Source organism: Fundulus heteroclitus, chromosome 7 (assembly GCF_011125445.2).
Source record: "Fundulus heteroclitus isolate FHET01 chromosome 7, MU-UCD_Fhet_4.1, whole genome shotgun sequence".
Lineage (NCBI taxonomy): Eukaryota > Metazoa > Chordata > Actinopteri > Cyprinodontiformes > Fundulidae > Fundulus > Fundulus heteroclitus.
In genome coordinates this window covers 36,323,886-36,345,721 of record NC_046367.1, presented here as the reverse complement: position 1 = coordinate 36,345,721, position 21,836 = coordinate 36,323,886, and the positions used below count along the sequence as shown (strand labels likewise).

General features: G+C 38.9%; 1 protein-coding gene across 1 annotated transcript; it reads right to left on the bottom strand.

The window, feature by feature from the left end:
* Positions 1-1,848: 1,848 nt before the first annotated feature.
* LOC105936233 (motor neuron and pancreas homeobox protein 1) lies at positions 1,849-6,152 on the bottom strand. Its single transcript, XM_012876951.3, has 3 exons — positions 5,492-6,152; positions 4,568-4,728; positions 1,849-2,705 (listed from the first exon to the last, which is right to left on the bottom strand). Exons 1-3 carry the CDS (start codon positions 5,958-5,960, stop codon positions 2,376-2,378), a joined length of 960 nt encoding a protein of 319 aa, XP_012732405.3. The 5' UTR covers positions 5,961-6,152; the 3' UTR covers positions 1,849-2,375.
* Between the last annotated feature and the right edge of the window lie 15,684 nt (positions 6,153-21,836).

Here is a 21,836-nt window from a genome sequence, read left to right as displayed (position 1 = left end):
ATTTGACTCCATTCATGTCCCAGCAGAAGCATGTAATAGGCCCATATTTAACAAAATATTGAATTGTATTAAATAAATATGCCAAAATAACTGCACATACAGTTTATAGGCATGTTAGTCCATCCATGAAACATATTCTCCCATCTCACTTTTTTATCTTCATATTTTTCAGTGAGAATTATATTGTAAAAAAAACTCAAGACTTTCCGATAAACATTTTGGGGGATAAAGGGGAAAGAAATCAGTGACCAATACAGCAGCCCTTCTGTTCAATAACAGCAAAAAGCCTCCATTCGTGGAGTCTGTCAGTTTCTTGATCTCATGATCCACTTTTTGTGCCACAGCAGCCTCCCAGGCACTGTTCCGAGAGGTCTACTATTTTTCTTCACTGTAAATCTTCTGTTTAAGAACTGTCCACAAGTTCTCAATCGGGTTCAGGTCATTTAAGAAAAGAGGGCCATAAGGTTTTCATCTTTAACACTGGCTAGCCTGTAGAGGAGTATTTTGAAAGATGTGAAAAAGCATTGCCCTGCATAAAGATGCAGGTTTCTTCCTGTATCACTGCATTAAGAAAGTGTCTCCCAAAAGCTGGCAGTAGGTTTGGGTGTTGATTTTGAGACCATCTTCAACCCCAAAAATGTCCAACCAGCTCATCTACTGGTACCAGCCCATACCAGTACCTCCGCCTTTCTAGCATCTGAATCGAAGTGGAGCTCTGTGCTCGTTACTGATCCAGCAACAGGCCCATCTATCAGTTCTGTCAAGAGTCACTCTCATTTCATCAATCCATCAAACATTTGATAATCTCAATATATTTCTTGGCCCAGTCTAGAGGGGTAACCTCCCTTACCTTTGGTCATGTCTCTGACTACTGAACATCTTGTAGATACTTCAGGTAGACTGCAGTTACAGAATATGACAGAACTGGAAGATCATGGGTTCCTGGTAGCTTCCTGCTTGATTCTTCTCCGACATTTGACATTTAATTTGCTTCTTTTTTTTTTTTTCCTCAACATGTTTCTTGCGACCATCTTGACTATTTTCAACAAAACGTTTGATGGTTCTTCGACCACTGCCCAATATCTTAGCAGTTTCAAGAGTCCGGCATCCCACTGAGAGACTTTTGATTATTTTGGACATTTCCGAGTCAGTTAAATCTCTTGTTTTGGCCAATTTTGCCTTGAAATAATATTATAATATAATTATGCACACCTTGTTGTAGGGTTTTGTTCTCCTTAAGCCACAACCTCCCTCAATATACATGTCAACTGCTATACCTAAATCCATTTAACATTCAAGTTCATCCAACTTGGAATTAGAAAATATGCCTAAAAATGATGATGTGGTAAAATACTCACTTGACTAATAATTGTGCACACAGTGTATATAGGCTATACCTATAAACTTGTACATAACGGGGAAGTGGTTCTAATATATTAATGCTTTATTAAGTTATTACAAGTTGATCCAAACTATAATAACACATGTATATATATGGGATATGTAATTTTAGAATTTGTCACTTACCAATATTAATATGAGGGCAGCTTCTGACAATTTATTTAATCTTCAATGTTAAGTCATGAATTCAACTTCATTTTTCAGACTACCTTTGTTATCACAAAAAAAACCTCAATATTAACACCTGCTTAAAACAATACCAAGAGAATTCAGTTAAAATTGATTTGAAAATACTGTTCACCGTAAGCAAATAATTATTTGAGACTTTGACGTTAGTTAAATTAACAAGAAGTTGTAATATCCCCAAAAAATATACGAAATGTTATACAGCAACATATATATTTTCAATGCAAGTCTGAAGTAAGACAGCAGTGGTTACAGTTAAACATATTGACCAAATGAATCAATGAATGAATGTTAAATTCCAAGGGATAAACTGTTTAAAATATTTTTGAAATACAAGGTAAATACTTTGTAATAGGGCAAGAAGAGCTTCTAATTAGTCTCATATGCTTCACCAGTTTCTATCTCCAAATCCATTTTGACCCTTTGCCCAAAATCTTAAGCAAGAAAAAAAGTCATGTTTCTCATTTAAGCGAAATAACTGTTTTGTTATTTTGTATCTACTTTATTATCCTGTACAGAAGGTCACTTGTTGTTTATGAGTCTTACAAAGAGACATATGAAATCCACAGTCTAGCATGCGTGTCTTTGAACTCTGAGGGAAAAGTGATATTTTATAAGGGGGTTACGGAGCAACCTCTGCACAACATCTGTATTTTATTGACAGATGGTCCAGCTGAAAAGTTGGAACTGCCACTTGGCCAAAATAAACATTTTCTTCCAGCCACTATGTTATTGTCACAAAAAGTTTAATAAATATTAAACAAAATAAATATATAGTTAGTACACTTCTATGAAGAAGCTGCACTTGTTTCTCTTGGAAGACCCTCCTCAATCTCTTCCTCAGAGTAAGAAGTGTAGCTCCCTGCCCCCTCCCCTCTGTATCTTGTGAAGTTGACAGCGGCCAAAGATGCTTCGCTCAGCTGTTTCATTTCCTCTATTCCAAACTCATCCTCTGCTTCTCTTTCCTTTTCATCTTCCAGGCTCGATCTGATGGAAATGTGATGTTTGAGACTCTGTATGTCCAACATATTGTCAGTCACAGATGTGGCAGTGACTTGTTCTTTTGCTTTGCGGGTTCTCTTCCATTTCATACGTCTGTTCTGGAACCAGATCTTCACCTAAAAAGACAAAAGGATTGAAACTTGATAATGCATTCTTTTTTAGTACGAAATATGTTTCACCTCTTTCTGAAACACCTATCATTCGTTCCCTACACTGAATAGGAACAGGACAAAAATAATGAAAAACATAGGAAAACACAGCTTAGTATGATATAATAAATTGCTATGCCATATAATACTAGGTTTTATTGCAGTATATAATACTTTGATATAGTTTACAAGTAAGACATATAATAAATTACAATCCTGCACAATTTTTATATAGTACACTCTAGAATACTATATTACTCTATACTTTACATTCAGATTTATTAAATTACAATATGAATTCTGCAGAGCCTTGTTTATCAGATTAAAAGTACCTTTTGAAAATAACAACCTCTATTCAACATATATTTAATTAAGGCCACATTTCTGTATTTTAAATGTTTTTGTTGTTCCAAAAAAAAAAAAAAAATGTGGCTGTTGTCATCAGTTGTAAGCAAATAACCCACATAATTAACAGAATAAAATACTTCAAAACATCAGTCTGTGTTTAACTTAGGGAACTGAGGTGAAAGAATAAATTAACTCATTAATAATTTTCTAAATTATTGAATATGATTGTATATGTTAATTCAATTCACACTTTCCCGGTCACTTAAAGGGGTAAATCTATTTTACGTACAGCATGGATAGTGTAGTATAAACTAGTATAGTATAATATATATATTATATAGTGAGTGGAAATTTTAAGACATGTTCTCTAAAATATCACAAGACCGGTGCCTAATTATATTAAAGGAGCAGTAAGTGAGATTACACCACTAGGTGGGCTGTTGAGCAACGTCTGGAGACCAAAATAAGATCAGTGAGAAGGTACGCCTCCCTTTCCCCTCCCCTTCTCACCCACCACCTTGTATAAAAACACAGCTAAACAGCATCACCTTTCGGAGGAACATGTCTCGTGAATAAGTAAGTAACTAATAACTTTCTTAGCAAGAGAATGTTCTGAACTGCTGCTCTGCCGGTGGCATTTTGTGGGCAGGGAAAGGCTGAGCCCTGAGTGGCAGCTATTCACATGGACGTAAATGCATGCAAGGCCGGCCCAGCTTTGTAGACAAGAGACTGGAGAACAACACAGAGGGATGGTGTGTGACGTCATACCTCCGTCTAAAAAAGATATCTTTAGTTCTTCACATCACTATTTTTTAGTTCTTTCTATGTAAAATAATACAATTTTGCTTATTGCTCCTTTTAATGAAAATATAATTTCCCATGGTATAGAAATGCATCTCCCACTTTCTTTTTTTTTGACACTAGTGGCCTTTTCATAAAAGAAGACAGACAGGAAAAGGGTGCTGAGAGAGAGGGGAGGACACACAGCAAAGGGCCGCAGGCTGGAGGCGAAGCTGGGAAAGCCGTGTCGAGGACTCCGATGCGGCTGTCCCAAACCCTGAACCTAACCCACTCTCTTAATTTTTGTTTTTAGATTTTTCTTTTACCCTAGAATGTTTTACTTTTCTAGTAAACCTGAACTTCTCAACTGTGGGGCCATACATAATATTTCTATGCTATTCTATTCTATTCTATTACACATCATGTTTTGAAGGTGCCATTTCTTAACTGATGACGTTAAATTCACCCATTGGTTCTTCTCTAGGTCTTCCCTCATCTAGCAGTCTCCTTCAGCTGGCTTGAATGTGAAAGTTTATGAAAAGTCTATGTCCGTAGTTTTTTCCATTTAGCTTTATAACTTACAGCATATTGATTTAGCATGGCTAGTAAATATGAATCCACAAAATACCATAAGGCCTTCATATATGAGTCACAAGTGCTACCCCTGTGCCACTAGGGCACCCCATCTTCCACTTTCTGACCTGAGTCTCCGTCAGCATGAGTGAGGTGGCCACCTCAAAGCGTTTGGGCCTGGACAGGTACTTGTTGAGCTTGAACTGATTTTCCAGTTCCAGCAACTGCTGACTGGTAAAAGCTGTCCTGGGCCTTCGACACTTCCCCAACAAGGCTTCCTGACCTGGTTCTAGGACAAAAACAAAGATTTTATTCATTATTTGTAATGCAAAATTCATTGATGACTTGAATTAAAGGGCAAGTCTGCCTACTGGTCATACAATTTCTCTGTGCCATTTATTCCCATGAGGGGTTGACTTTGGAGGAGGTAATAAACAGTAAAGAGGTCCATCACCTTAATGAAAACCCTGCATAAATAAAGAGCTAATTAAAGGGGATCCTTTGTAGGTTTTTACCTTGTCGGTAAAAATCACGTTAATGTGTCCAGCCTACTTACCTCAGTCACAGCCATGTATCAGAATCACGGGAAATATTCAATAAAAAAAGTAAATAATTTGCAATAAATACTTGAATAAATAATTCAATAAATAATTTGCAAGCAGTCTTTTGAAAAGCAAATGTGAATTACTAATTTTTAAATTTACACCTACTTGCTTCATCCCAGAACTTTTCCTCTAATGGCTGAAGAACATATTTTTTCCAGCTTTTTTTTTTTTTTTTTTTTTTTTTTTTTTTTTTTTTTTTTGCAGCCTAAAGTAAATTTACAAACCTCGTACTTACTTTCCAGTATTAAGAAAAAGATTTTGGGAATTGCATAAATTTTGCACGGAGCACTATTTACATTATTCTCAACTCATCAAGTTTCTCAACATAATTTAAAAGATTATTATTATTGTTATTATTATTAATAATAATTTAAAAATCTTAGGTGTTAAAAACAGTTTGATTGCTTTTAAGGAATCATAAGTGACGATATTTTACAACGAACGCACCTACATACTCTCCGAATCTTGGCATCACCATTCCTCCTCTGATCCAAGGATCCACTGGAAGCATTGTGGCCACATTGCTCCCCTTCGTGTGCTCCGGATAAGGCTGAAGCAGCTGCGCAAAGGCGGGATACATCAAGGCAGGGTGCTGGCCTCCGAGGCCCGCCAGCGGATACATGGATCCTGGATGGATTCCTATAAGGCCGACTTGTTGCAGAGAGGCGTATCCTGACTGAGACAGGTTGAAGAGGTGAGGCTTGGATACGGCAGATTGCTGGGCTGCAGAGGGGTTTACATAATTTGGTTGGCGAGGGGGAGACTCTGGGCCGCGGGTCGACGCCGGGCGGTTATCGGGGCTCCTGTTGTGAAACAGTTCCGGGGACGCGCAGCTCCTGTCCGTCCTCCGCTCTGCGTCGTGCGCCAGGAGCGCGTCAATGCGAAAGTTTTTGGATTTCTCCATGGCGGCAGTCATTCTCCTCCAAGACGCAGGCGCAACAGAAGTTTGACAAAAAGAGCTCCTATGCTATCCAATTTCCAAACTACAAGTAGAATGCTATAATCTGACTGACCGGATTTAAATGTCATTTAAATCTGTCGGTGCCGAGTGCTGCCCTTCCTTCATGTGGAACAATCGTCCCCGTTCTGGTCGTTTCTACTTTGATCATATGTGAGTAAAACCCCCATTCGCCCACCCCACTAGAGAAAGGAAAAATTACTGGCACACAATGTGCCATAAAGTCTCCTCCTCCTGTGATTGGCCAGAGCCTTGCAGCACAGGGTCAGGGCACTTATTACACTCTTGGATTAATTGAACACCTCTTTGAAGCACACCCTTCAGCTGTCCAGTTTAACAAACACAGAAAAACTAATCACCTTTATCCTAAATATATATTACATAAATGCTTAATAAGTTTTTTTTTTACATATCTTTCAACAATAAGGCAGTTTATTGCTACTTTATTTGGCCTCCATATGTTCTGTTCTCATTCTGCCACTTTCTTTCATTCTCATTTACCTTATCGCTCTCTAATCCATCACCTCTTTATGTGACGTTAATGTGTGGTTTTCTCACAATACCTTTTACAGCCCCGTATTACGTTGCACCTGCATCTTCGGACACCCGCAAACACGCTTGAGAACTATATTGCTGTAATTACTGAAATCTCTGTGACAAATTTAATAATTTTACGGCTAATTCCTCATTAAACTTTACTGCCTATATTTAGGCTGACAGAAACAGAGCCGCTCTTATCAATGCCCGCGGCAATGATTACCAGTCATCACCACACCACTGAGCACATAAAACGGCAGTAAACTGATAGGAGGCAAACTTATTTTCTCCCCTTCTGCAGAGGCGAGCCACACACAAAGTGTGAACAGGTGACGCCAAAACCCCGCAGCGGATGTTCGGTGTTTATTCTCTCACCCTGCAGTCATATGCACGTTACACTCGAAGAGAAACATCCATCCATGCAGCTTCCCGTCAGCCTGCACTACATCTGTTCTGTGACAATACCTCAATAAAGGCCTCCGACTGAGTAATTACGTTTCAATCAAAGTGCCCAAACTGTTTAAGTGTGCACTTGTGCCACAGCCACCAGTGGTGATTTCCTGCTGGGTATTACAGGGCTGATAAGAGGCCGGTCATATTCCTGGGAAAACAAACCTTCTCACGTCAAAGACAAACACACCAACACCTGCTGAACTTCACAGTGAACAACAGGCTGCCAGTTTAAACCTGTGTACGTGGGTGCACCGGCATGCAGATGTCTGAATTTGTACATCAGGTTAAAAAATAAATAAATGATTCATCTACAGCACACCTTATTATCAGACAATCACGTTCTTTAAATGACATCATGCAAATTTGCTTCGTTTACGGCCGCTGGAAGTTTACCTCTTTTAGTGGAATACATTGACTTGGAAGGGCCCTCTAAATTTTTCTTCGTTGTCATATAACATCCATAAACTTTAGCACATTTTATTGGGATTTTATGTAAAAGACGGACACAAAGTCATACGTAATTGTGAAAAGGAAGGGGGAAAAAAATGTTTTTAATATTTTAACAAATAAAAGTCTTGAAGGTTTGTGTATTTGTAGTTAAGATTGCCTTCCATCCATCTTCCCATTAACTCTGCTGAAGATGTTGCCGTTATGTTTCACTCTGGGTATAGTGTTGGTTTTTGACCACATCAGAGAGTATTTTGCATGAAACCCAAGCAGTTTTATGTTTTGTTTTGGCAGAGCACGCTCTTCCATCTGTGTCTCTTCCATTGCTTATGGGAAACTGCAAAGAAAATTTCCTATGGTTTTCTTTCACCAATGGCTTTTCTCTTGCCACTCATCTATAAAGTCCAGATTAGTGGGATGCACTACGGCTTCTCTTTTTAAGGTGCTCCTCGCGGCCTCTTATTTTTGGTGAACAGCAATGTCTTGGTAAATGCACCGTTGTCCCACACCTTCTCAATTTTCAGATGTTCAGCGCTTGGGATATTTTTTTTTTATTACCATGCTCTGCTTTAAAACGTCCTCATAATATTATCCCTGATTGGTCTGCTGTGTTCCTTGGTCTTTATGAGACTTCCTAAGACAATTCAGAGAGAAATATTAACCCCATGCATGTTTTTTAATTACGGGAGGAAGCTGGAGTACCTGCAGAGAACGCACACAACACACAGGGTGATCATGCAAACTCCATGCAAAAAGACCCCCATCTAGTACTTGAACTCATGACCTTGTTGCTGGGACCCTGCAGTGCTAACAACAGTTTTACTGTGCATCATATATTGGGCTTGTAAAAGCCAAGATACATTTTGACTCAGAAACACATGAATTTTATCACCAACACATTGAGATGAAAGTGTCATTTATGGTGATTAAAGTCCCATGTTAATTACCGCTAACAAATTTAACTATTGCAAATAGAATTTACATAATTTCACAAATTAATTTCAGTCATAGCTTGTTACTCTGACACCACCTGATGATGAAGTTCTCAAGTTTTGATATATCTCTTTATTTGCAATGGAAAGATCTGTTTGTGTTTTTTTTTTTTCAAGTTCAACACTGTTTGCTAAACTTCAACTCAGGTTTTAGAGTGCATTTTATAAATGTATTAGTCCTTGAAATTTATACTTATTAAAAAAATGTATTTGGGATTAAATTAAACAGCTTTCAAGGAGTATGCTAAATAGATACAACTCCAATTTTTATCTGTATAAATCTATACATCTAAACAGTGCAGGGAAATAGATAGTAAGTATTCATACTTTTTATACTTACATTAAAGGAACATAGTGCAAGTTCTAGGATCTATGCAGAAGTGTGCCCCCTCTGGCAACAACCTGAAATTACACCAATGTTGTGCACTTGAATGGGAGAAGATGAAAAGCATTTGCCCCTGCGACGTTACAGGTCTTGTTTAGAGGCGGAATGTTCTCGGAGGTAAGAAAGCTATAAATGTTGAAGTTAGCCAGTGTTCTCTGGCTAATCCAGTGATTACGGCAGAGACTCAACAACGTAGCCAGGTGAACGACAGCGAGCAGTGCGTTACATACACGCGTTAGTCATGCACTGACTAATCAAGGCAACTGTGGTACATAGAGGATAACTAATTTTACACGTCATGCAATTGTAAGGGCATGTATGGGAAATGAAATAAATAATAATATTTAACTTCAAAACTTGCACTATGCACCGTTAAGTGACAAAACTAAAGAAGTGGGTATAATCTAATAATTTGATTTATGCAATAGAGCCTGAAGCTCATTACAATTTCCCTAGAAAAGTTCAAAAGCTTAACAACAGAATTAAAAGCTGGTAGTGGAACATGAAATTAAATCAAAAATTAAATTGTACTTAAATTTGTACTTTTTTTACAATCTGTTGTTTCCCTTAAGTGGGCTTCAGGATCCACTGATTTTATCAATTTGTAGAAAGCAAGACACGAAGCTGAGAAGCTGCTGAGCCCTTTTTTCTTCTCTGCTCCTAAACCATTCATGATTTCTCTTTTCATACACAAATGAAAGCAGGGTTAACACAGTGGGCGATTTTGTTGAGCCTTTTTTGGTTAAGCAGGAAAAGGTCATAGTAGAGCCATATAAATAAATCACAGCATTTAGAACAAGAGTGCGCAGATTCAAACACATCTGAAGAAACAAATGATAAAAGATGTTTTTTTTTAGAGTGATTGTAGCACAAGGAAAAGTAAAAAGGTACAGCTGAAAAAGAAATCCCGCATACGTTTTACACAAATGTGACTTAAAAACAAAAGGTTTGTCATCTTAGTGTGTGAAAAGTATGGCAGAATGAGTTTTTGTTACAGTTGCAAAAAATGACTGTCAGGAAATATGGAAAATTTGAAAATCGCCTTAAGAATTAAGTATCCCCGTTTTACAAAGTAAAATTCGACCATGTATCCCAGGAGACATTAGGTCAAGTGGAAAATCTCCTAAAATTCCCAACATCTCCAGCATAATAAAGCCTGTTGTTCTCCTGCTGCATGTGTCCGTCTGTGGTATATTGTCTGATATCTGGTTTTTGGTCTCCATTGTTTCTATTGTCATACCCATGTCTTGCTCTGCTCGGCCAAATGGACCGCGGGGGAATAGAAAACTTCCTTTTTGAACAGGGGTGGTCGTCCAGGGTTTCAAGGTTCCGTTTTGGTAAAAAAACGAGTTGATTAATGGCACCCATCACAGCCGGGACTGGGGGATAATGAGGAGGACAAGAGGGAGGGACAGGGGAGGAGATGGGGTAAAAGAGGAGGGCTGGAGATGGGAGGAGAGGTGAGATTGGAGGAGTATTACTCAGCACTGTAAAAAAGGCTGGGAGGACAGCGTAGTTAGAGAAGGATTCAGGGTAGAAGTGACAGGAGGAGAGGAGACACACTAATTAGTTCTGAACAGGAGTTGGTGAATGAGAGGAGGAGACAGACACACGTAGAGCTGGTTAACACACAAAGACACGAGGTGCGACAGGGCAGCGGAGGAGTGGCTGCAGGGACTGGTTAAACATCTGTTGCCCTGTGGAACTCCAAGGCTGCTCTGCGGGCCTCTGCTCCCAAAATACTCATTACCCAAATGTCTTCTTTTATACAAACACATAAAGGCTTCAACAAACAGCAGGAGGACCTTCAATAAAGTAGAATTTGACTGGATTTTTATAAATTATCTTAAAAGCTTTAAACCACCTGTACTTTTTGTATTTTGCTTCCAATGAGCTAGACTTTAGTGTAATCTTATAGTGTTGATGTCAACAGTCTTCCTGGCTTCCTAATATATATTTTTAAAGAGTTTATTTATATTTTTGCTGCATTTTTCATCCCTGTCTATTTCCTTGAAGTACACTGATGGTTAAAGGCAGATAAATGAAAGGCACATTTTACAAAGGGGGAAAGAAATTTAGCTAATTCAGTTATTGTTCTGCTAAAATATCCATTCAGTAAAGACCAAAAACCTCTAAACACACTAAGGATCATCTTTTTGTCCCAAAATACCATCTTTTTTTGCCAACGGATTGATTGATTCTTTATTTGCAAGACAGTAGCAAAAACCTTTGGTGGTATTTGGATTTATTCATAATCTTGCATTGAGTTTTTAAACCCTTGCACTGGTAACAATACAAAACAGTAAAGCTTATTTACAGCATAGTGTATGCAGGATCTGGTAAAAAAAAATGTGACAGACATAACAAACCTGTGCAGTACTGTAGTCTCTGACTTAGACCTGTACTTAGACAACTTTATTGTCATTTTGTATGTACAGAGTGCATAAAGAACGAAATTTCGTTCTCTATGCAGAACGTCTGTCTGCGTAGCCCGTTTCAGGATGCTGATGCTGGTCAAGTGTTGTCATCAGACTACCATTTTCCAATGATCTTATAGCCTCCCAGTCTTTCTATTGCATAGTTGTTGATAACGAGGGATGTGTGATCACCTTCATTATCAACAGCGATCATCTCTGTCTGCTTTGTCAGGCTGAAGCAACAGTTTATCTCTAGACCATCTAGGTGTTTGAGGTGTTTGATCTATCTATCTATCGATATATATATATATTTAACTAAACTGGATTTTGTACAGATTTGATTTGTTAAATATATATATAGATAGATAGATAGATAGATAGATAGATAGATAGATAGATAGATAGATAGATAGATAGATATTGATATATTTAACAAATCAAATATATTTAACAAATCAAATCTATAGAAAATCCAGTTTAGTTAAAGGGATGTAGGGCAACCACTTAAGAGTAGTACCAACAGCTACAAAAAAACACTGCGAAACAAACGATAAACTGCTGCAATGTGTCATATTTCTGTTTCTTTTAGTATAATTATTACTGCTGTTGATGATAGCATGTTGTATTACAGAGAAAACTGTTTGGTTGTTAGGGTGTTGTCAGGTTCTTCAAACTGCAAACTTTTAGGTCAACTGAAAAATGCAACAGAAAAGTGAGATTAATATGCTATTGTGGAAAGAAAATCTATAGCAAACATCAGCAACCAGTTTTTTTATGTTTTGCTTTTTTTTTGCCCCTCTTTCATTTTGTCCGTTCCTTCTGTTCCTCCTCCTCTTTTTTTATCACAAGGAAGGTTTATGACTAATGCTCTATCTTTTCAGTGTGGAGACAGTTCAATTAGCCTTGTGGTTTGTGGACACTCCCACCAATCCATGTTTGTGTCCTTTAATCAGCCCGCTGCCATGCCTGTGTGTCCACATGCATGGCTGTCTGAGCACCCGTGCATGTGCAAAAGCTTCAGGATTTGGTGATAAAGAGAAACACATAATTCTTCAACATCACCTCGCCTGACAGAATCCCATCAGCTTTCCTGTAAGCTTTTTTTTTTTTTTTTGCCAAGATTGCTCTGCTGAACCTGGTTCAATGATGAAATGCACTTTTACCATTCATAGAAGATTAAACCAAACAATGGAATGGGGGCGCTTGGAAGTTTTAAGAATGAATTTCAGGTCTTTGAAATTATTGCAGAGCTCTCTTCTGTTTGTTAGAGTGTTGCTGTTCCATGCATGATGATATATGTTGAAAATCAATATGGATAAAAGTTTTTTTTACTGGTTGCTCAACCTTTCCTTCCACACTGGAGATATATTATGTTTTTATAGTTCTGCTTATCTTTGGGGTTGGTGTTACACACATATTCTTATTTAGAGGGAGAACAACCCAAGGTCCAGACCAGGAAGCAGCGTTGTAGCTGCAGCTTCCTCCCAGAGTGCAGGAACATGACTGTTAGGTTAATTGGCCTCACTAAATTGTCCTTAGGTGTGTGTGTGTGTGTGTGTGTGTGTGTGTGTCCTGGCGAACTGTCCAGAATGTAAACCTGCTTCTCGCTCAATAACTGCCAGAGATAGGAACCAATCCTCCACCCCTGCGACCCTGCATAGATAAGCTATAGACAACGGATGAATGGATTGAAGTGCCTTGAGACAACTTGTGTTGTGAATGAGTGCAATATGAATTAACGGAATTTAATTTGTTAAGCAAGGTGTCCGGATGGAGGGGGGTTACAGTGCAAAAACCCGTGAAAAGTTTGCCAGGTGCTGATCATATAATTAGAATATCATGAAATAGTTGATTTTGTCAGTAATTCTATTGAATTAGTGAAACTTGTACATTATATACATTTGTTACGCGCATAGAGATGTTTCAAGTGTTTATTTCATTTAATTTTTATGATTATAACTGAAAACTAATGAAAACCCCAAATTCAGTCTCTCAGAAAGAATATTGTGGGAAGGTCCAACACTGAAGACGTCTGGTGCCACACTCTAATCAGCAAATTACCTCAAAACACCTGCAAAGGCCTTTAAATGGTCCCTCAGTCTAGTTCTGTAGGCGACACAACCATGGGGAAGACTACTGACTGGACAGTTGTCCAAAAGACAACCATTGACACATTGCACAAGGAGGGTAAGACACAAAAAGTAACTGTTAAAGAGGCTGGCAGTTCACAGAGCTTTGTGTGCAAGCACATTAATAGAGAGGCAGAGGGAAAGAAAAGATATGGTAGAAAAAAGTGTACAAGCAATAGGGATGACTATCAGAAGCGTCTTGTATGGACTAAAGACCCAAAGAACTGGACTGCTGCTGAGTGGTCCAAAGATATGTTGTCTGATGAAAGTAAAATTTGCATTTCCTTTGGAAATCAAGGCACAGAATCCATGTTGCTGGAGGTTCAGTGTAAAGTTTCCACACTCAGTGCTGGTCCACTGCGTTTTCTGAGGTCCAAAGTCAACACATCCGTCTACCAGGACGTTTTAGAGCACTTCATGCTCCCTGCTGCTGACCAAATTTATGGAGATGCAGATTTCATTTCCCAACAGGACATGGCACCTACACACAGTGCCAAAGCTAGCAGTACCTGGTTTAAGGACCATAATATCTCTGTTCCTAATTGGCCTGCAAACTTGCCTGACCTTAACCCAAGAGAAAATCTATGGGTTATTGTGAAGAGGAAGATGCGATACGCCAGACCTAACAATGCAGAAGAGCTGAAGGCCACAATCAAAGCAACCTGGACTCTCAAAACACCTGAGCAGTGCCACAGACTGATCCCCTCAACGGCACAACGCATTGCTGCAGTAATCCAGGGGAAAGGAGCCCCAACTAAGTATTGAGTGCTGTACATGCTCATGCTTTTTAATGTTCATACTGTACAGCTAGCCAACATTTCTGGGTATCCTTTTTTTGCATTGGTCTTAAGTAATTTTTTAATTTTATGAGATATTGAATTTTGGTTTTCATTAGTTTTCAGTTAGAATCATCAAAATAAAAGGAAATAAACACTTGGAATGTATCGACCCCACTAAATAGCAGTCAGAGTCCACATATGTATTTTTGATCTCAGTATACATCAAGCTGTTCTGTGAAGGCCTCAGACATTTGTTACAGACCATCACTAAACAAACAGTATCATGAAGCCAAGTGAAGATGACAGACAGATCAGGGATAGATGTGTGGAGAAGTTAAAAGCAGAGGATATATTATAAAACAATATCTCAAGCAATAAACGTCTCACACAGCACTGTTCAAGCCATCATCTGAAAATGAAAAGACTATGATAGAACAGAAAACCTAAAGGACTCATCTGAACTGACAGCCCTGGCAAGGACTGTGTTAAAAAAAGGTAGACAGCCATGATAACTCTGGAGGAGCTGCAGAGATCATGTTTTACATCTGGCCGCTTCATCACATCATAATGAAGGAGGTTTAGATCTGAGAAAAAGATTGATAAGAGTACATGCCAGGATGAAAGCCTTGTGGTAAAACAAGCTCGTCATTTGCTGGTTTTACACAGAGAGTTGTAGGTGAAAAGCGTTACTACACAGAAGCACACATGCCTGGCAGTTCCCAACAGGCACCAGGCCGCTTGCTTAATGTCTGTAAATGAGCACCTAATGATGTGTGTGCAGCTATTTACTTATCCGTATCACTTCAACAGCTGCTTTTGTTCACACAGTTCCTTTGTTCATTGGACTAACTACCGATACACACTTGCTATCTCAATAAGGACAACGATAGTGATGATTTATCACTAAACTTACTGTGCAAGTGTTAGTGTTTGTTCAGGGGAGAGCAGCCTGTTAAAATGAGCTAGATTGTTTCACCTCCAGTATCCTCCAACTTTGAATGTTCACTTGTCCCATGTTTTAAGCCAAGCTCAAGACACTGTCATAAATCTATTTCAATTTATTGAGAGGAGAAATACAATGTTAGTAACATCAGTGGTTAAAGTATTTAAATTGTGGTTATCCAGTTTAGATTACAATCTTTTCTTCATGTTTTTTGTTGTTCCCCAGTTAATTTTAGATTTTCTACAGGCATTCATATTTCAAAAGAAGTGCCCACAGATTTAAAGGGCACATATTGTGCAACATCCTCTTTTTTTTTAGCCCTTAAATACATTTTATTGTGTACTTTGAGTTTCTACGAATACAGAGAATCTGAATGTTATCTGTCTATGTGCTGCGTAGATCATTTTATGTTATTTTTAGATTATATTTTATAAGCCGTTGAGTTTTCTCTGAACTGCTAAACAAGGTCATTGAGGCCTGGTTTACCAATTTGGTGAATCTTCCATTTTTATTTTTTTTCCGGACAGAATTTGTAATCAAAGCTAAACAATGCCAAAGCTACAAGTGGTCCGTCCCCCAGTATCCTGCAAAGATGGCCGAACACTCCGCGCGACCTGTGAGGGGGCAGAGTGTGAGGGGCCTTTTTTAGATTTAAAGCGACCACACCGCGAGTTGCTCTCAGGAGAACAGAACAGGGGTAAAAAAGGGGCATGTGGGGATAAATTAACAAGGAATTCAGACAAAACATTGCGGTTCTAGTTTATATTGACCACAACAGTATGATTTCAATGTGTAAAGGAAGAACTGAAAAGCATGATATGTCCCCATTTAAAAGATCAGAATGACCTTTCCATTGGATCTCTGTGAAGGTTAACCTTCTTCAACAGGTGCACATGCCGGACAATTGTTCTTGTGGAAGCTGTGGGCAATTTTGGCACAACTTTTCGTCATAAAAATATCTGCCTCTATTTGTTTTAGTTTTACATCAATATATTAAAACCATGGCACATACGTACAACAACACATAGCTCATTGGAGAAGAAACATGTTTCATTGCTGCTTATATTCCCTAATATTAAAGTAACCAACAACACCACATGTCTGGTAATTGTCTGCCTAAATGGTCTTTGGTTATATTTAAAAAATAATAAATAGATCACAAGCAGTTCTACAACTTTAGAAGCAAATGGCTTGTGGAAGTTGTGCTGTACTTCAGTACGCTTACATACAGTGCTCTATTCTTACCGGGCACATAAAATGCATGGACATAACGAATCACAATGACCCCTGAGCTCTTTTTATTTGGCTGTTGTTGGACACAGCCTCTCTACTCTCTACTAAACCAAATCTCCCAGATCCTCTTCTCTAACCCCAACCTATAAACAGGGATTTTCTGCAGAACACAACAAGCTTGTAAGCTGCAGTAGGAACAACCTACCTCTGAAAATGCTACAATATAGATATAAATCCCTCATTCTTTGACAAAATGGCCTGTGGAGGTCTTAAATTACGTTCAGTATTTTCCAAATGCCATCAGCAACTAGCTACGGTGCGATAGTGCTAGCTTGTGCATTGATAGGATCAAAAAGTGGAGGATCTGTTTTGGTCGTGATGTATTTATGTCTGTCCTGTTGCAGCTGCCGACAGTTTTGTTACTCTGCTAATGAAAAAAAAAGTCCTGCTGATGGTGTAACGTTAACTTACAGATGAAGTAACCTGCAGCTTACATTGCAAATGACACAAATAAAAGAATAATAATTAACATAGTTTGGAAAAGCGTTCAGATCATTAGTGTTAGGTCTTTGGCCTTTGTATTGATGGATTTTATCTAGCTGTAGATCAAAACAATGTTTCATTGTATTCAATGTACTATTTTCCATTTGATAAACACCTCTACAAATTTGATAATTATCAGGCATTTTACCTTATTTAAAATTTGATAAGATTTATAGAAATCTGAACAAATTCAGATCCCTTGTTTGCCACTGATGTAATGTTTTTATAATCGTAATAATAATACAATTTTGACTTGTTAGTGACTATACTAGTAAGGAGCAACACTAAGGCCTATGCATATTTAGAGGCTGGATGAAGTGATTAGTTTTTTTCTTCACTTATGTTCAGCTATCCACAGATGGTGCAGCAGAAGCTTACTCTATACCCTCGATCTGTATCTTGCCTCCTCCTTCCATTCATGTCCATTGATGTGATAATGGCAACAAATTGATGAAGCCATTGAGTGTGCTGGTGACACAAGGGCAAGAGGGGGACACAAACTCTCCAGCACCCAGCAGAACTCATTAATCAGATTTCTTCCTACCCCTGATCCAACTGCTAAAGGTTTCACTCGCTAGGTTTATCTAGTGTGTACAAATTTTTAGCAGTTGTTTACTTTTATCTAATTCTATCTAATTTATGTTGTCTTTGCTTGCTGAGCCTGTGCCTATTTTGACAGTAAAATTATCTCCTTCCATTCAGCAACAAAAATACAGAAAATATGCATTTAAATGTACCTGTCTTAAGATTTCATCAAAAAGGAGGAATCAGATCAGTGCTTAATTCATATAAATACATATTTGACTATGCTTAGCAAAAGTATTCTCTCTTTTTCTTTAATTTCTCACATATCCTCACAAACCTCAGTCTCTTTTACTGCAATTTTATGTGATAAACCAACATTAAATACCGTCATTTTGTTTTTACTATTAAAAATGAGCGGATAAGGAGTTTAATTTAGTGTGAGGATAAGACATCTATTTGTGTTTAACCTAAGCTTAAGAGGTTAAGTGAGTTATATTCAAGTTATTTTTTTCTTATTTCATGTAGGTCTGAAATTTAAATCAAATAGTTATAATAGCAATACGGAAGGTGGTGTTCTGGTAAGAGGAGACCAAAATGAAACCTTTTGGCCTACATACAAAATGCTATGTTTGGAGGAAAGCTAAAGGCACACAGTAACGCAGGATTTTCATGTCAACACGTGGCGGTGGCAATATCACGTGGTGGGAATATTTTTGTTTAGCATAGAAAGGAAAGCTGGTCAAGGTTGATAGTCAAATTGTTTCAGCTACATATAAAGACATTCTGGAAAAAAAACAGCAAAAAGTTTGAGACTTGATTGTAGATTCACCGTTCAGGAAGGCAGTAAACCTAAACATATGGGCAGTGCTCTAATAAAATAGTTTACATTTATGTGTCACAATTGCCGAGTTAAAGTCAAGGGCTGAACCAGATGAGAATCTTGTGCAGGACTTGAAAACTTGCTTACGGATGCTCTCCATCCAATCTGACTGAGCTTAAGCTGTTTTGGAAAAGTTTAGAGTTTCTAAATGTGCAAAGCTGGTAGATGCTAACCTGACGCCGCCAGATAGATTTGCTTCGCATATCCATCTGGAAACCTTCCGTTGAAGTAATTTTGGGAAGGGGCGAAAATACTGGTTAGCTGATTGGCCTATGTTGGTGATAGACAAGCCAAATAAACCAATCAGATCAACGAAGCATATGACGTACTCGTCAACATGCTTCATCGTCGCTCGTAACAGAGCAACGATGAAAACACAACCACAAGCCAAGCTACTCTTGCTGCTGCAGGTAAAGGCTCGTTAGCTCAGCAAAGAAATACTCTGTAATTCCGATAAAACTTGCTCGATAGCCACGCTAACGCTAGTTTCATCGGCTGAAGCCGCCATGTTCTTTAGACTGAACTGTCGATCTTCTCGTTGCGTCACACCTTAACCCGCCTCAAAGCCAACGCTGATTGGACGTTCGTTTGGTGAACGGCTCCAAATTTTCTTTAACGGAGAGTAGCCAGACTGATCTGCGAGTGAAACCTTGAAAGCTCGCGAGATCAGGATGGTCTCACGAGGCTAGGTAGATGCATGCCTTAAATGAATTTCAGCTGTAACCGTACATCCTACAAATGGTAAACAGTCTGTACTTGTATAGCACTTTAACTAGTCCGACGGCCCCAAAGCTCTTTACACTACAATCAGTCATTCACCCACACACACATTCACACCCTGACGGTGGTGAGCTACGTTAGTAGCCACAGCTGCCCTGAGGCAGACTGACAGAGGCGAGGCTGCCATACATCAGCGCCACCGGACCCTCTGACCATCGGCAGCAGGCAATTCGGGTGAAGTGTCTTGCCCAAGGACACAACCGAGACGGTCGGAGCAGGGTATTGAACCAGCAACTTTTCTGTCTCTAGAAGTCAAGGGAAGAGGCAGCTGGATAGACTGAACCAAAACAAGGCTCCAGGTTCAGATGGTGTCTACCCCAGAGTCCTGAAGGCCTGGGCAGAGCAGCTCTCTGGGATTCTACAGCCCCTCTTCAACCACCACTTTGCACAACAACTCAGTGAAGAAACCCCCATGAGTTACACCAGCATTTAATTCCTCTTTGGGCTCAATAAGGTACTTTTGAATTGAATTGAAAAAAAGACTTTCAATTTAATCACAGCAAAGATGTAAGCCACAGGATGTCAGCAGGAGGCGGCCAATGTGTTGATCCTGCACTAACCCACTCAGACATAAAAATCAATCAAGATGTGGTTACAGCTCCATAGAGCCAAGCATGGTTAGCCAACTGCTTATTTTCTAAAAAATAATTTGTAACTTTCACCACGTGTGCCAGTCAACTGAAAGATCTGAGTTTTTCTTTGTACCTGATAATCATTGTAAGGGACCAATGTTACACAGCGCAACAAGAATAAACCTGTATCCAACAAGGCATCATGCTGTAGAATTGTAAATGGCTTGAAACATTGGGTGGGTGTTGGGGGGAGGGTGCATCCTGTTTAAAAAGGCTAACAATGCAGATGGCCAATTATCTTTAAATTCAAAAATGGCAGGTGGAAAAAGCAACAACGTCTGGCCTCTCTGCTAATGAGAACTATTGAGCTAACTCCACAAGAAGGCAAACAGAAGGAGGAAGGAGGAGCTGCGTGAACAGTCATTATTTCAAACTAAACCTTAATGCAGTTGAAGCAGTATATTAGGGCCTTTGCCCAAACATGCAAAGAAATGCAGATGCTTTAATGTTGTGTTAGGCTAATTGGTGACAGTGCATACTAAACTGATGAGCACTACCTGCTGTTTCTCTCAGTGCCGCTGCAAATAAAAGCCACGTTTTTTTTTCAGCCAACAGCCCAACAGTTCATCAAGACAGCCTGTTCTAGCAGAGGAAAACTTCTAAGTGTAATCTGTCTCTCTATCCTCATCCTTTCTACAGCAACATTAACAGCTGTATAGTAGATCTGCTTCAGCTGCCATAGATGTTTGATTTAGGACAGCACATATCTTGCATCTGAATGAAAACAAAAAACAAAAATCAAAAGCTTCAGTAGGCGCCAATTAAAGACTCAATGCATTGCTGATTATCTCATCAGCTGAAAAACAACAAAACTCTTACTTTTAAACACTTTGGGACTTTTATGAGATTTCCTTTGGATCAGATCCACAGTATGTATTGCCTTGCAAAAGTGTCAATACCCTTTGAGTATCTTAGTTTAGGTAATGTATTTTAAATCCAAATCTAAAAAGTGCAACATGCAAATGTGCTACTACGCCCCCTTCAGTCAATACCATGCAATTTTCAATTTGTGTGTAGATCAGGACTTCATTAGAAATTTTACTTTGTTTTGGTAGTTCAGGATACTGATCAGCAGGGCTTGTTTAGGGATTTTTTTTCATTGAATGAATCATTGCTGCCAAAAAATTACATTATTTTGAAAATGCAAAATGGCGACCCCTTGAAAGGGAAAATCCTAAAGCCAAAATGTATTATTGCAAAAACACAGAAATGCTACATCCCATAAGCTTAGCGTTTTATCCGGGTTAATCGAGAGAAAATGCTCGTTTTCTTCCTTCTGTTCCTCCTCTTGCAGCTTTTCTTTCATTGTAATGTTGATAACGAGCCAGAAGATGGCAGCAGAGCTTCAGGGAACTCGCGCCAATTGTTCTGATTAGTCATAAAAAAATGTGCCATTTATCTTTTTTTTTAGCTTGGTGTTAATGTCAAGGAAATCTTTAATTTTGTGTTGCCACTAAGAAAATCAAAGATCACTGAATATTTAAATGTGTTACTTAGCAGTGCGGAACTATTTGAAGCACAAAGCCACAGATTTTGGACCCACAACAAGCTGATCATTTTGACGGTTCATCCTGCAAACCAGTTTCCTCTTCTAAATAGTGTGGTGAGGATTTGCAAGTTTCAGGCCGTCTACTTGGGACTGTACGTTGTCCAGTTCCTTTGTAGTCCCACAGAGAGCCGAATGGTATCCACTGGGAGCGCTGGGACTCCGCCTTCCTTTCCCAGCCTGTCGAGTGGTGGGAACCGGGTACTGGGCAGCCCAAAATGGTTTGCTATTTTTACCACTCTGTTCAATCAGAGGGCTGTTCCCCCGAGACCTGTAGCCGGCAGCTCTTCCAAAGCGACGGAATTTAACCCCAGGACAGCTCCCCCCCAGTTGTGATGGAAAACATCTGGCCAGCTGCTTGACGGTCCAGCCTTAAAAGCCTTCAAACCAGGCCCCCCTGATGATGCTGATAAACAGCAATCAAAGCCTGTGATTCAGTGTTGGGATGCGAGCTGCATAAAATGCACCCTCCAACAAATAAAAAAGGTATATGAAGAAGTTGAAACGCAAAGATCAACGATTTTTGTGGGTTTAGCTTCATATAAGAGTTAAAAAAAAAATAGAAAAAAAGTCAGAGTCCCAGGATAACATTTATCATTGATCTTTATTTAAT

What these genes read in the sequence shown, in the direction of transcription:
- LOC105936233 (XM_012876951.3), bottom strand. Translation starts at nt 5,960, where the DNA reads ATGACTGCCGCCATGGAGAAATCCAAAAACTTTCGCATTGACGCGCTC. An exon ending in AAGATTCGGAGAGTATGTAG is followed by an intron (nt 4,729 to 5,491) that starts GTGCGTTCGTTG and finishes TTTTTGTCCTAG; the next exon opens with AACCAGGTCAGGAAGCCTTG. An exon ending in TCATGCTGACGGAGACTCAG is followed by an intron (nt 2,706 to 4,567) that starts GTCAGAAAGTGG and finishes TTGTCTTTTTAG; the next exon opens with GTGAAGATCTGGTTCCAGAA.